This window comes from Ruditapes philippinarum, unplaced genomic scaffold (genome assembly GCF_026571515.1).
Source record: "Ruditapes philippinarum isolate M1 unplaced genomic scaffold, ASM2657151v2 ctg9461_1_1_1_1, whole genome shotgun sequence".
Taxonomy (NCBI): domain Eukaryota; kingdom Metazoa; phylum Mollusca; class Bivalvia; order Venerida; family Veneridae; genus Ruditapes; species Ruditapes philippinarum.
The window spans coordinates 15274-30475 of record NW_026863281.1 but is presented as its reverse complement, the minus strand read 5'-3'; the positions used below and the strand labels follow the sequence as shown (position 1 = coordinate 30475).

Sequence of the window (15202 nt, the reverse complement as noted above, 5' to 3'; positions counted from 1 at the left end):
CTGCGTTAGTAACGCAGTGGAAATACATGTATGGTGATAAATACTACAAAATACAGTCATTAATTGCACATAAGATATAATTTATCACTCGAATCTTTAATTTGTTTACTTTTCTCAAAGTTTTAGTAATTTATTTCTAAGTTTAATTTTCTTGAAATATCTTGGGTCATCTGGAGGCATGCAGCTTTTAAGTAAATAAAGATTTTATTTCTTTGCTGAATAATATTTGCTATTATTTGTTCGACACTGTATTTATTCAAACTTTGATGAATATATAAAAGTAATGGTACTGATACTTAATTACTTCACCAAAAAAAGTACTGGTACTGCAGGGAAAAGAGTCAACTCGGCCCTATACCAACTCGGCACGGGTCAACTCGGCACGGGTCAACTCGGCCCACTTTACAAAAATATATAGGCCTATAACGTATTTACTTTGCTTTGCATGTTGTTAAGGTAAATGAATAATAAGAAATATCTTATTATTATTATATAATTATACATTGTACCTCTGCTGAAATAAAGTATATTTAGAAAAAAAAGTTATTTATTTGTCTTGCAGATTCGATAAAATTAATATAGACACAGGCACGATTATCGAACCTGGGAAGAAAAAATATGAACAGATTGATAAAATAACTTCATATTTTTTCTTCCCAGGTCCGATACTTGTGCCTGTGAATATAGATATAATAAAAATGTGTTTCCTTAGATGCATTTTGTTTGTAAAGTAATTTTCAAAAAAATATGAAACAAAAACGTGTTTACTTAATAGCATATAAGCTTCTAATTAATTGCAGGTGGTCACTAATCAAATTTGAATGAATAAGTCAATCATAATTATCATTAATAATAATTAATCGGTATATTTAACATACACATTGATTGATAATAATAGCCCGTGACAATAGGAGTCCTTTGATGTCCTTTACCCATTTTTAAAAGTGGGCCGAGTTGACCCGTGCCGAGTTGGAATAGGGCCGAGCTGACTCGGGGGCCAAGTATGTTTTAGGGCCGAGCTGACCCGGATTCGTACTGCAGTACCGAGCTAAAATCTAGTACTGGTACTGGTAATGGTACTGCATAATTTGCCAAGTACTGGTACTGGTACTTAAGTACTATACCCTTAGTACTGATGCAGCTCTGTACCTGAGCCTTTTGATTTTGATTTATTAGAATCAGCAATAAAAAAAACAATAAATATTTGTGAGAAAAGCATTTAATATGGGTACAATTTGGGGTACACAGTAATTAAACATTGCCTTAGTTAATAAGCTTAAATCTGATTACATTCATTTATTTTTTTTTAAAAACACTAAATAGAAAAGTATTGCTATATTGGATTTAAGTGCCCATCTAAGCATATATAGTATGTGTGTAGATATAGTCAAAATATCTTAACATTTTGCCCATGTTTATGATAGTTTATAGATGTGAAGAAAGTTGTCATTTTTCTCATCTTTTTGCCAACCACTGAAATACAGCTTCTTTGTTTCCTCACACCAGCATACAGCATATGGACTTTTCAGATTCTTCAACACCACATTTCCTGTAGAACAATCTCCTGATATCTCTTCTATAACATTTCTGTCCCAGTCACACACAAAGACAGTACCATCATCTGACAGTGACATTCCTCTAGGATCACTCATACCACTATAACTACCTATCACATCACCTTGCCAGTTTAATCTTGTCACTGTCTTCATGTCCCTGTCAGATACATAGATAGAACTTCTGTTACATGTGATATACCATGGCTCTTTGAAAATATTATTTCCATCAATTGTTGTTTGTATTGCGCCATTCAGGTCAAGGATCTGAAGTTTTGCTGGATCAACAAATGACACAACAAGTTTACCTTGGTAACAGCTTATACCATAACAGTCTCCATCAACCTTCACAGTGTGCTTCTTTATGAGTTTGTTTGATGAGATTGATATAAACTGTATTGTTTGTATGTCAGGAAGTGTGACAGCAAGTTCAGTACTGGTTACTGTGGTGATATCCCATGGTTTATCATCTAGTTGTAGTTGATCAGACACAGATTGACTGCTGGTATCCACCATCTTTACAGCTTTGTTATTGCAGTCAGTGATGATAAGAAGATCAGGAGTCAGCAGAGTCATTCCTGTTATCCAGCACATGTATTTATCTTTTGATGTCTCCACACAGATTTCTCCCTCATGTGAAGATTGTCTAGACTTTATTTGTACAGATTGACATTCTGTATTTAAAGTTTTGTGTGTCAATGTACCCAGTGACTTCTCTGTTTTGAACAGATTTGATATTACATCATTTGATTGAAAGTTGTACTCTTTGATATCAAATGATGACAGTGTTAGTAGTTTTTCCTTCATAACTTTGATTTTATTCTCTGCAAGTTTTAAATCAATGAAGAGTTTGTCAGCTTGTTTTGTTGTGTTGAGCTGTTTGATTTTGTCTGATGATATCTTCAGCGATTTGGTTATATCTTCACATGTTGTTTCTACTGCTTTCAGATGTTTGTTGTTTTCTTGTTCTATGACTTTAGCTGCATCTTCAGTCTGTCTCTCAAGTTCATCTAGTCTTTGGTTGATTTCTTGGCGGAACTTTTTAATGTCAACTAATGCATCTTTGAGAGAGCTGTTTGATTTGTATGTCATGTCCTTGACATCTTTTAATATCTGTTGAAATTTGTCAGAAGTGGTATTTACTGCATTCAAGATAACTTGATATTCTTTGCTGTCTATTATATCACCAGAAATATCTGGTATATAGTTGACATTGCAGGAAGTAGCTTGATGTTCAAGGGTAACACAAACACTGCAGAGTAATTCTACATGATCATGACAGTAGAACTTGATCAGTTCTTTTGAATGTTTAAGACAGGGTGTAGTTATTTCATCAGACTGGCCTGTGTGAATGGATGGTGACGGTTGCTGCAAAACTTGAGGCATATTCGTAGCGTCCTGAAGTTTATGATGTTTGGAAAGCCTACTTATTTTGTGGGCTGTAAAGCATGTCTTGCAAAGGTGTTCCTTGCAGTCAGTACAGTAACCATGGGCAGGTAGTCTAGTTCCTTCCTCGTCACAAGGCTGGCAGTAAATTTGAAGATCTTCATCTGATGCCATGGATGTTGTTGATGATGAAAATTGTTTTGATGCTTTCTTTCCTGGGACTGCCATGTTTTACCTGAAAAGTATTATAATAGACTCCTGAGTTAAGAATATTTTGGGTTTTCCCAGCTATTCCGTAGGTACAAACAAACTTTTACAGTTACAGCTTTGAAAATAAGCTCATCAGGTTGACTAATCTATTGTGTTGAGTAGTATACCATAAAACTACAATGGTAAGTTTGTTTGTACCAACGGATTAGCTGGGAAAAGTCCACATTTGCCGAGTTCTGGATAATATCTATAGATTACTATGTATTGCATGTTTTCAAAAACATAAAACTCGAGATTCATTGCTGATTTGACACAAAGATAAAGTCTAGTTTATACTTACTTAAATGATTTTTTGTGGATTTTTGTTGGGAAAATATTCAAGGAAATATACATTGTTCATTTCATATTTTTGACTTGTTTTATTTGTGATGAAAGTTGATGTTATGGTATATAATTATGCCCCCCAAGAAGAGGGGGTATATATGTTTTACCCAAAATCAAAAGGGGTCATCTACTAGCCATGACCAATCAGTATATGTAATATGAAGATTTTGTGATAAATAGTTGAAACCTTGTGGTCTACTGACAGACAGACCGACTCCATATTGTTTACGAGGTTATTATACCCCCGCGCAACAAAGTTGTAAGGGGGGTATACTTGAATCAGCTTGTCCGTCCGTCCGGCCGGCTGTCCGGCCGTCCGGCCGTCAGTCTGTTTTTTCTTGTCCGCCCAATAACTTAAGATTCCTTTGACCTTTAGTCTTCATATTTGGCATGGAAGTTAGTCATGATTAGTAGATGACCACTAGGTCAAAGGTCAAGGTCACAGTGGCCTTGACTTTAAAAAGCTTGTCCGCCCAATAACTTAAGATTCCTTTGACCTACAGTCGTCATATTTGGCGTGGAGGTTAGTCTTGATTAGTAGATGACCCTGATTGATTTTAAGGTCACCAGGTCAAAGGTCACAGGGGCCTTGACTTCAAAAAGCTTGTCCGCCCAATAACTTAAATTTCCTTTGACCCACAGTCTTCATATTTGGCATGGAGATAAGTCATGATTAGTAGATGACCCCTATTGATTTTGAGGTCACCAGGTCAAAGGTCAAGGTCACAGGGGCCTTGACTTCAAAAAGCTTGTCTGCCCAATAACTTAAGATTCCTTTGACCCACAGTCTTCATATTTGGCATTGAGGTTAGTCATGATTAGTAGATGACCCCTATTGATTTTGAGGTCACCAGGTCAAAGGTCAAGGTCACAGGGGCCTTGACTTCAAAAAGCTTGTCCGCCCAATAACTTAAGATTCCTTTGACCCACAGTCTTCATATTTGGCATTGAGGTTAGTCATGATTAGTAGATGACCCCAATTGACTTTGAGGTCACCAGGTCAAAGGTCAAGGTCACAGGGGCCTTGACTTCAAAAAGCTTGTCTGCCCAATAACTTAAGATTCCTTTGACCCACAGTCTTCATATTTGGCATGGAGGCTAGTCATGATAAGTAGATGACCCCTATTAATTTTGAGGTCACCAGGTCAAAGGTCAGGTCACAGGGGCCTTGACTTCAAAAAGCTTGTCTGCCCAATAACTTAAGATTCCTTTGACCCATAGTCTTCATATTTGGTATTGAGGTTAGTCATGATTAGTAGATGACCCCTATTGACTTTGAGGTCACCAGGTCAAAGGTCAAGATCACAGGGGCCTTTACTTCAAAAAGCTTGTCCGCCCTATAACTTAAGATTCCTTTGACCGACAGTCTTCATATTTGGCATGGAGGCTAGTCATGATAAGTAGATGACCCCTATAGACTTTGAGGTCACCAGGTCAAAGGTCAAGGTCACAGGGGCCTTGACTTCAAAAAGCTTGTCCACCCAATAACTTAAGATTCCTTTGACCCACAGTTTTCATATTTTTAATGGAGGTTAGTCATGATGAGTAGATGACCCCTATTGATTTTGAGGTCACCAGGTCAAAGGTCAATGTCACAGGGACTTTGACTTCAAAAAGTTTGTCTGCCCAATAACTTTAGATTCCTTTGACCCTCAGTCTTCATATTTGGCATGGATGTTGATTATGATTAGTAGATGACCCCTTTTGATTTTGAGGTCACTGGATCAAAGGTCAAGGTCATAGGGACTTTGACTTCAAAAAGTTTGTCCACCCATTAACTTAAGATTCCTTTGACCCACAGTCTTCATATTTGGCATGGATGTTGATAATGACTATAAGGTGACCCCTATTGATTTTGAGGTCACTGGGTCAAAGGTCAAGGTCACAGGGACCTTGACAAAAAAAAGCTTTTCTTCTCATTTGCTAAAGAATGTCCTGTCCGCAATGTATTGATTTTGACATTTTCACATTTGAAGCATGTAGAATACATAACTTAGCAATGCACTGGCTTAGTAACCTCAGATTTGGCAGGGAGGTTGTCCTTGAGCTCTAAATGGCCACTGTTGATTCTGACAAAGTGGTATGCGGGGGTATTCAGGCCATGATAGTGGCAGTTCTAGTTATAGATAATACCCGAGGCAGTTCCGAATCGAAAACAAAATCACAAAGTCTTCATATTTAACCAACTGATTGGTCATAATTTGTAAATGACCCCTATTTGGGGTCAATAGGTTAAAGGTCAATGTCACAAGTGCCTTAAATGCTAGAATGGTTTCAGCTAATTATCTTGAGAATTATCTATTACAAAATCTTCATATTTCACATATTGATTGGTCATATGTAGTTGATGACCCCTATAGATTTTGGGATCACTAGTTCAAAGGTCAAGGTCACAGCGACCTTAAATTTAAGAATGGTTTCCACTGATTACCTTGAAAACTTTTTATTACAAAGTCTTCATATTTCTCATATTGATTAGTCTTAATGATTGTGGTCACTAGTACAAAGGTCAAGGTCTTTATAGTTCACATACTTATTGGTTATAACTTGTAGGTCATTATTTTTCTTTATTCCTTAGCTGAACACTTCCAGGTACCCATTTATGGCAAGTTTCTATATCAAAATTACCAATAGTATGAGTCAAGGGCTAGAAAGTGGGGCATATGTGTGGTTCGACATTTCTTGTTATTAAAAGCTTTTCTGTATGCCGCCTCTACATGGAGGGGTGATCTACATTTGCCTTTATCTGTCCATCTATCATGCTGTTCTGCTGGTATGTTGTCCTTCCAAAGACTGACAAAACAGTGGAAGGTGGGGGCATCAATGTATTATGTTTATCTTCATTTAATTCTGTTTTTGTAAAATATTTTTAACGTAAAAAATGGTTTACTTGGAACAGTACAATCATGTTAATTATTTAAAGTATATTTTGCAATCATGTAGAATATTATTATGCCCCCACCATATAATGGCTATGAAAATGATATGAAATTTTCAGTTTCCGTTCATTACCTCCCCAACGGTATTACACATTCAACTCAAACTTGACGTATGGATATGTCATGAGAAAATACAGGTCAAATTCGAATTTGGTCATGGTTCGATGATTCTTGGCAGAGTTATGCCCCTTTTACTTTGAAAATAATATGAAATTTTCAGTTTCCGTTCATTATCTCCCCAACAGTAATTACACATTCAACTCTAATTTGACATATGGATACGTTAAAGAAATGCACAGGCCAAGTTTGAATTTGGTTACAGTTCGATGATTTTTGCAGAGTAATGCCCCTTTCACTTTGAAAATAACATGAAATTTCAGTTTCTGTTCATTATCTCCCCAACAGTGTTACATATTCAACTCAAATCTGATGTATGGATATTTCAAAATAATGAGCAGGTCAAGTTCAATTTGGTCATGGTTCGATGATTTTTGGCAGAGTTATGCCCCTTTCACTTTGAAAATTATATGAAATTTTCAGTTTCCGTTTATTATCTCCTCTAGGGTATTACACATTCAACTCAAATTTGTCATATGAATACGTCAAAGAAATGCGCAGGTCAACTTTGAAAAAAAAAATTTTAAGTTCCCATTCATTATCTCCCCGACAGTTGTACATATTCCACTCAAATTAAAGATATGGATATGTCATAAGAATGCATTGGTCAATTTCCAATTTGGTCATGGTTTGATGATAGCTTACAGAGTTTATCCCTCTTGAACTTGAAAAAAAATCAGAAATTCATTATCTCCCCAATGGTTGTACACATTCAACTCAAATTTAACATATAGATACATCTTAGGAATAAGCAGTTTAAGTTTGAATTTGGTCGAGGTTCAATGATTTTGGACAAAGTTATCTTTCTTGAATTTTGGAAAAATTTTGAATTTTCAGTTTCAGCACTCATACTTTTGTGGAAATGTATGTAGCTATTATTTTGGCTACAAATATGCAATTTACAAAAGGTTAACACTGAATAGTTTCAGTGCCTTGAACTTTGTATAAAAATTGTTTGTGTTAACATTGAATAGTTTTAGTTTTAACATCTGCGGATGTTTCTAAATTCTAAATTTCACCGTTTTCGTGTTAAATGTTGAATTCTGCTTAAGCCGGTGCTAGGGGGCGTGGACGGTTACTTGCATTTTCCAGTACCGTCCATGAACAGGCTCAATCAAACCGAGCCTGCAACATTTTCAATTTTGTCGTGTTTGGCTTTCTTTATAGGGATTCTGTTTTACTATATTTTAAGGGCTTTGAACTTAAAACGAAAAAAATAGTTTGTGCAAACAAATTTTGAACTAAATATTATAACATCTGAAATTTTGGCTGCATGCGGGGGCATTCGTGGAATGACGACACATTTCTAGTTATCTAATGCTATGTCATAGTGAATGTATCAATTAACTTAGTTGATTTAAGTATTTTATATCAATATGATTATCCAGCCATGTATGATAAGGTGATGTAAAAGGTAAATTAAATTAGACCCTGCTGTATATTTCAGAAGTATAAACTAAAAAACTAAATAAAACAAGGTGAATCATTTATTTATATTCCTGGTTCAAGGATAGAGCCCCTGGCCCCCTCCTTTCCACCCCACCCACCAAGAAGACAATTGTTACAATTTTATTTGACATATGACATAATGCCTTAATTGTCCTAGTTTCTTCATAGCAGCATTGGGGGCACATCATGAATGTTTTTGATTTTTTGGGTCATTAAGTCTAAAAGGTCTGAAATTAAAACATTTAGATGAGATTGACCTTTTATGCCAAAACAGACTCCAACCAAAAACTCTACAATCCATAGACCCCAACCGTAACTATGCCGTGCCTAATTTTTGAGTTTCAAAAGATAATCCTAAAATTATATTTGATGTTAAAATTATATTATAACCAAAAAAATGGAAAAATGTATTCACTTCAAACTTGAAATTCTTGTTAGTTTGCTAATCACATTTACAGAATTATACCCCTTCTTTTCTTTGTTGATTTTATTGAATTATATTATAAAGCAATTAGAAAAGTGGAGCGCTCTGTCCACTGACGGGTCTGATTACAAATATAAATATAATTAAAAGGCATGCAAAAATAACCCAGTCCAGAAGTTTTTCAATACCATGACTTTGTGTATCAAAATATATGTATATTTAATTGAACTTCCTTTTTAAAAAAATACTTTATAAAATAATAATGCTCACTAGTTGTGAGAGAGTAATTTTTTGTAGACATTAAGATATTTAATAAAAATATTGTACCTTGAAATGGTATTCCTCAAATTGTCTCACAGGTTTCTTATGTAAATATTTTGCTGTTGATATTGGATACGTGGAATTTGCTCAGTTTTTACTTCCTTATTTTATAACACCGATTACATTGTAAAGTTACATGTTTAAACCTGAACTATATCAGACATTTATTTCGTAAATAAAGTGTCTAGTGTGCAAGAAACTATTAAATTTTAGCATTGTGTTTTTCAGTCAGTATTTTAACTTGTTAAGAATATAAAAATGTCCTGATTTTTATGCCCCCGGGCATATAGTAATTGAACCGTCCATCCGTCCGTCCGTACGAGGTTAACCTAGAACGGCAAGTTCGATTTTTCTTAAGTTCTACCTGTACCATTGGCTTCTTAGTTTACACACTTACTAATCAATACAAAGTACATGATCTGGGCAAGTTACATAACTCTGGCTTTCATATTTACCAAGTTATTGCCCTTTACAGCACTTAGAAAATGAATAATGGTTAACCTAAAACGGCAAGTTGGAAATATCTTAAGTTCTATCTATACTAATGGCTTTATAATTTCCACAGTTACTTATCAAAACAAAGTACATGATAATGCCAAGTTATATAACTGTGTCATCCATATTTCCCAGTTATTTCCCTTTTTTCACTTTGAAAATAGGGCCTTGTCTGGTTAACCTATTTCGGCAAGTTGGATTTATCTTAAATTTCTCCTAATTGCTTAATTTCTTTAATGATATCTTTCATATTTAGTAGGTGGATACCTTTCATAGTCCTCTAATTTTTTGTGGAGTAAGCGGTCTCTAGGTTCAAGATCACTGGTTTAAAAAATAAATATAAACATTTTTGCTCATACAGCCTTTATTTTTTAGTTGATGTCTTAGTTTAATACAAACATGACAAGGGAGGTCCTCCTTCTTTGGGTGTAGTAAGGGGTCATTTGGGTCAAGGTCAATTTTACTAATGTCAAGGTCATCAATGTTAAAAATAGATTTTTACATTTTTACAGGTGTATTGACCTTATTCTATAGACAGATTTATTTATAATTGATAGAAACATAAACTTTGATGGAGTTAGTGGTCAGTTGGGTCAAGGTCACCAGTGCTAAAAATAGATTTTTACACATTTGCTCATACAGCCTTTATTAAGTGACAGGTATATTTTATATTAGGTAGGAAGATAACTTGCATGGTATTCATCCTTTTGATTGGGGTAGGGATCAGTGGGTCAAGGTCACTTGTGCTAAAAATAGATTTTTACACTTTTGCCCATACAGCTTTTATTTATTGACAGATGTATTTCATATTTGGTAGGAAGATAACTTGCATGATATTCTTCCTTTTGATGGAGTAAGGGGTCAGTTGGGTCAAGGTCACCAGTGCTAAAAATAGATTTTTACACTTTTGCCCATACAGCCTTTATTTATTGACAGATGGATTTCATATTTGGAAGGAAGATAACTTACATGGTATTCTTCTTTTGGATAGAGTTAGGGGTCAGTTTGGTCAAGGTCACCAGTGCTTAAAATAGATTTTTACACTTTTGCTCATACAGCCTTTATTTAATGACAGATGTATTTCATATTTGGTTGGAAGATAACTTGCATGAACTTGGCAACTTATATTTTTCACAATAACAAAATGGTTTGACTTTGTCAAGCTATATAACTTGCGTTTACAATTTTTTGGCAATTTTTCTGTCCATAACTGAGTGAATGGGTAAACATTTTTTGAAATATTGCTACAGACAAGAATCTGAGCCGGGGGCATTTGTGTTTAACAAACACGTTCTTGTTTAAATTTAAAGTTGTTGTTTCACACCGTGCTGAAAAGTTAAGTTGTTATCTTCCCTAGTTTATCAGTGTGTAAATGTTTAAACTTTATGTTGACCTAGTAGGACATTTATAAACTGTATTGAGAAAATTATATAAAATGGGTTTTAAATCATTCAATTACATCCTTGAAAACAGCATGATTAACACTTCCCGACTTGTATTTTAAACATTGTTTTCAGCTTTACATTGTTATGATTTTATGATGGTTTTTGACAGACTAATTTTGCACCTTGGATTTCGCTTATGGATTAAGTATTTTGTTTTGTCAGAGTATTATTTTGACTACAAATATGCAATTTACAAAAGGTTAACACTGAGTAGTTTCAGTGCCTTGAACTTTGTATAAAAATGGTTTATGTTAACTTTGAATAGTTTTAAGGGCTTTGAACTTAAAATGAAAAAAATAATTTGTGCAAACAAATTTGAAACTAAATATTATAACATCTGAAATTTTGGCTGCATGCGGGGGCATTCGTGGAATGACAGATTTCTAGTTATCTAATGCTTTGTCATAGTGAATGTATCAATTAACTTAGTTGATTTAAGTATTTTATATCAATATGATGTTCCAGCCATGTATGATAAGCACAGTATATAAACGATTTGAACCCCAACCGGATCTTGTGAGAAGATTTTAGTGTCAGCCATATTCTGCCACTTCACTTGTTTACGATATTGGTATTTATATTGATACTGATGGACGTTAGGTTAGTAAATCTATATTTATATTATAAGAGAGAAACTTTATTAAACGTCTAAGTTATGCAAAACATAAACGTTAGCACGAAGGCTATAAAATAATCGAAACTCACGAACAGCTTTCAGGTGATCAACACTGAACACGAACAAAAATCCGTCTTATTCCAATGTTGATTTAGTTAAACATTGATTCGTGATATCGAACTACTAAAGTAATCAATAACAAACGATAATGTAGTCATATGCATAACATATTGCTGTATCTTGAACATGAATTTAAGAGTTTTACCAAGGAGGTCATTTCCGTAAACTGAACGTTACTTGCTGGTGATTGTGAACCCTACTTGTGAGTTTACGAATTTTATCTGTACCCTGACTTGTGAGAATTTTTAAAGATTTATTGGAGAAAAAGTTTACGTTCATTACGATTTTGTATCAATTATTGCGAGCAAATATAAACGATTGTTATAGAATTTTAGTATATAAGGTGGGATCTAAGGTATTTACCGAGAATTGGTTTAACTGATAATATTGTTAATTATTTGTTTAATAAAATATATAATGCTATGTATATTTTTATTTCGGATCACCATGGAAGAATACAACTACATATACTGTTGAGTAAAGACTACGAATTTCAATGCCATCATTGGCCACATAATTATTCGCCATCCAGACTGCAACTTGAAAATAAGAATAAATAATGATCAGAATAAAATTTCCTACTTGAAAAATTTCAGCGTCACAACCAATAACGTAAACGAAAAAAAAAAGAAGTTTATAACACCAATAGCTGAAACACTGACAATTAAAATTTCAAAATTTCCCGAATATTCTCCGTTTAAAAAGATGCCAAAATTGTCGACGTCTATGAAAGATATACATCAATAAAAGTCGTACATGTCAGAAATAGAAAGTCACTGAATATAAACAGCGTATGAAATCAACGGTAGGTGTAAAGCTTTCAACATGTTGAAATAAGTAATCTGCAAACAAATCTTGTAATGATATTTCGGGGTTTATTGATACGTGACGTTTTATAATACTGCACGTTTGTAACGTCATTTTTCATTGGATAATCGTGACGTTTATATAGTTTTATATACACGGCTGCTGTCGATTCCTAAAGAAATCTTACTTTTTTTCGCTAAAAATGATGCTTGCTGTATTATAAATTCGTTATAAAGATTGTTGACAGGTTATATGGCCGTATATAAACGGCTGTTTGCAATATAACCCTCGCCTAACAGCTCGGGTTATATTTACAAATAGCCGTTTATATAGGGCCATATAACCTGTCAACGATCTTTATAACTAATAATATAACGGTCACGTCAAAACTAACAACAATGCCGTTGAACTAAATATAAAAAAATTATAGTACATATGTAATATTTTAGCTTTATATCTTTCCAAAGAAAAATGAATGGTAAGTGAAGATGAGGTTTGTTAGTTAATTATTCCTATCAAGAAATAATTGACTTTCTGATTCGTATAAACAGCCACTTCATGCCAGTATTTTCGTAGACAGTGAAAACATGACGAAGCTCCTCCAGTCATATGCAGTTTTAGTTACTTACATAGAACTAAAACATGTACCCTTCTCTTCTGACACAATAACTTCATATTCTGCACATTAAAATTTGGAACATACGACAAAAACACAATAAAAATCATCAAAAGTGACTCGCAAGTAATGGTTCAGTGAAAACACAAGTAGGGTACAGATCATTAAAATTGTTTTAGCAAGACGGGTACAGTTATCAGAAATGTCGCCTCTATTATTTACTATGTTTTATCAATATTCAAAGATATTTTCACAAGTGTCTGTCCGGTAACATGAGGTTAAGACAATAAAGTTAAGATTCAGATATGAGTTATAGTGAAATAAAACAATTTTAGGCATACATTTGCTTGTGTAATCGGCGTGTGTTGACATAAACAAAACATGAGGCGAAGAGCTCAGCGTTTTATGCGCATGTATTTTACGAAGAAGGTTATGGATGTATATTTAAGCAAAGATAAATTATTTCTTAATATGATTCAAATGTTAACATACCGTAACATATTAAATTCAAGCCGATTTTTGATAGTTTAATGTGTCATCCCGCCTGATTGTACGTTTAGATGCTGAGATCTTCTCACAAGATCCGGTTGGGGTTCAAATCGTTTATATACTGTGATAAGGTGATGTAAAAGGTAAATGAAATTAGACCCTGCTGTATATTTCAGAAGTATAAACTAAATAAAATAAGGTGAAACATTTACTTATATTCCTGGTTCAAGGATAGATTCACTCACTGCCTTTCCCCCTTTCCACCCCACCCACCAAGAAGACAATTGTTACAATTTTATTTGACATATGACATAATGCCTTAATTGTCCTAGTTTCTTCATAGTAGCATTGGGGGCACATCATGAATGTTTTTGATTTTTTGGGTTATTAAGTCTAAAAGGTCTGAAATTTAAACATTTAGACGAGATTGACCTTTTATGCCAAAACAGGCTCCAACCAAAAACTCTTCAATCCATAGGCCCCAACCGTAACTATGCCGTGCCTAATTTTTGAGTTTCAAAAGATAATTTGATGTTAAAATTATATTATAACCAATAAAATGGAAAAATGTATTCACTTCAAACTTCAAATTCTTGTGAGTCTGCTAATCACATTTACAGAATTATAACCCTGATTTTATTGAATTATATTATAAAACAATTAGAAAAGTGGAGTGCTCTGTCCACTGACTGGTCTGATTACAAAAAATTAATATAAAAATAATTAAAAGGCAAAAATAACCCAGTCCAGAAGTTTTTCAATACCATGACTTTGTGTATCAAAATATATGTAAATTTAATTGAACTTCCTTTTTAAAAAAAAAACAACTTTATAAAATAATAATGCTCACTAGTTGTGAGAGAGTAGTTTTTATTAGGCATTAAGATATTTAATAAAAATATTGTACCTTTAAATCGTAATCCTCAAATTGTCTCACAGGTTTCTAATGTAAATATTTTGCTGTTGATATTGGATACGTGGAATTTGCTCCTTATTTACTTCCTTATTTTATAACACTGATTACATTGTAAAGTTACAAGTTTAAACCTGAACTATATCAGACATTTATTTCGTAAATAAAGTGTCTAGTGTGCAAGAAACTATTAAATTTTAGCATTGTGTTTTTCAGTCAGTATTTTAACTTGTTCAGAATATAAAAATAAGTCCTGATTTTTTAAATTTAAAGTTGTTCTTTCACACCGTGCTGAAAAGTTAAGTTGTTATCTTCCCTAGTTTATCAGTGTGTAAATGTTTAAACTTTATGTTGACATAAACTGTGTTGAGAAAATTATATAAAGGGGGTTTTAAATCACTCAATTACAGCTTTGAAAAACAGAATGATTAAGACTTCCCGACTTGTATTTTAAACATTGTTTTCAGCTTTACATTGTTATGATTTTATGATGGTTTTTGGTGGACTAATTTTGCACCTTGGATTTCCCTTATGGATTTATTTTGTTTTGTCAGAGTTATTGCCCTTGACTTAGTCGCACATAGCTCAAAAAGTATTTGGCCTAGGGTCATGAAACTTGACAGGAACATTGATCAGCATGTGTAATTGTGCACTTGGTTATTTTCGTGTGGATTTTTTTAGTATTTGTAGAGTTATTGCCCTTGACTTAGTAAAAATTTGCAATTTTCAACTTGTGTCGCAAGTAACTCAAACATTATTTGACCTAGAGTCATGAAACTTTACAGGAATATTGATCAGCATGTGTAGACATGAACCTGGTTATTTTTGTGTATATTTATTTAGTATTTGTAGAGTTATTTTCCTAATGACTTGTGTCAAGTATTTGACATACATGTAGGGTCATGAAACTTTACATGA

The 15202-nt window shown here is 33.7% G+C and overlaps 1 protein-coding gene across 2 annotated transcripts; it reads right to left on the bottom strand.

The window, feature by feature from the left end:
* Positions 1-1193: 1193 nt before the first annotated feature.
* On the bottom strand, positions 1194-14616 carry LOC132721698 (uncharacterized). 2 transcript variants are annotated; one of them, XM_060706048.1, is made up of 2 exons: positions 14279-14616; positions 1194-3174 (listed from the first exon to the last, which is right to left on the bottom strand). In XM_060706048.1, the coding sequence occupies exon 2, from the start codon at positions 3165-3167 to the stop codon at positions 1416-1418; it is 1752 nt and encodes a 583-aa protein (XP_060562031.1). In that variant the 5' UTR covers positions 3168-3174; positions 14279-14616; the 3' UTR covers positions 1194-1415. The 2 variants fall into 2 exon arrangements, with proteins under 2 accessions (XP_060562031.1, XP_060562032.1); XM_060706049.1 differs by lacking the exon at positions 14279-14616 and adding an exon at positions 8790-9047.
* Positions 14617-15202: the final 586 nt, after the last annotated feature.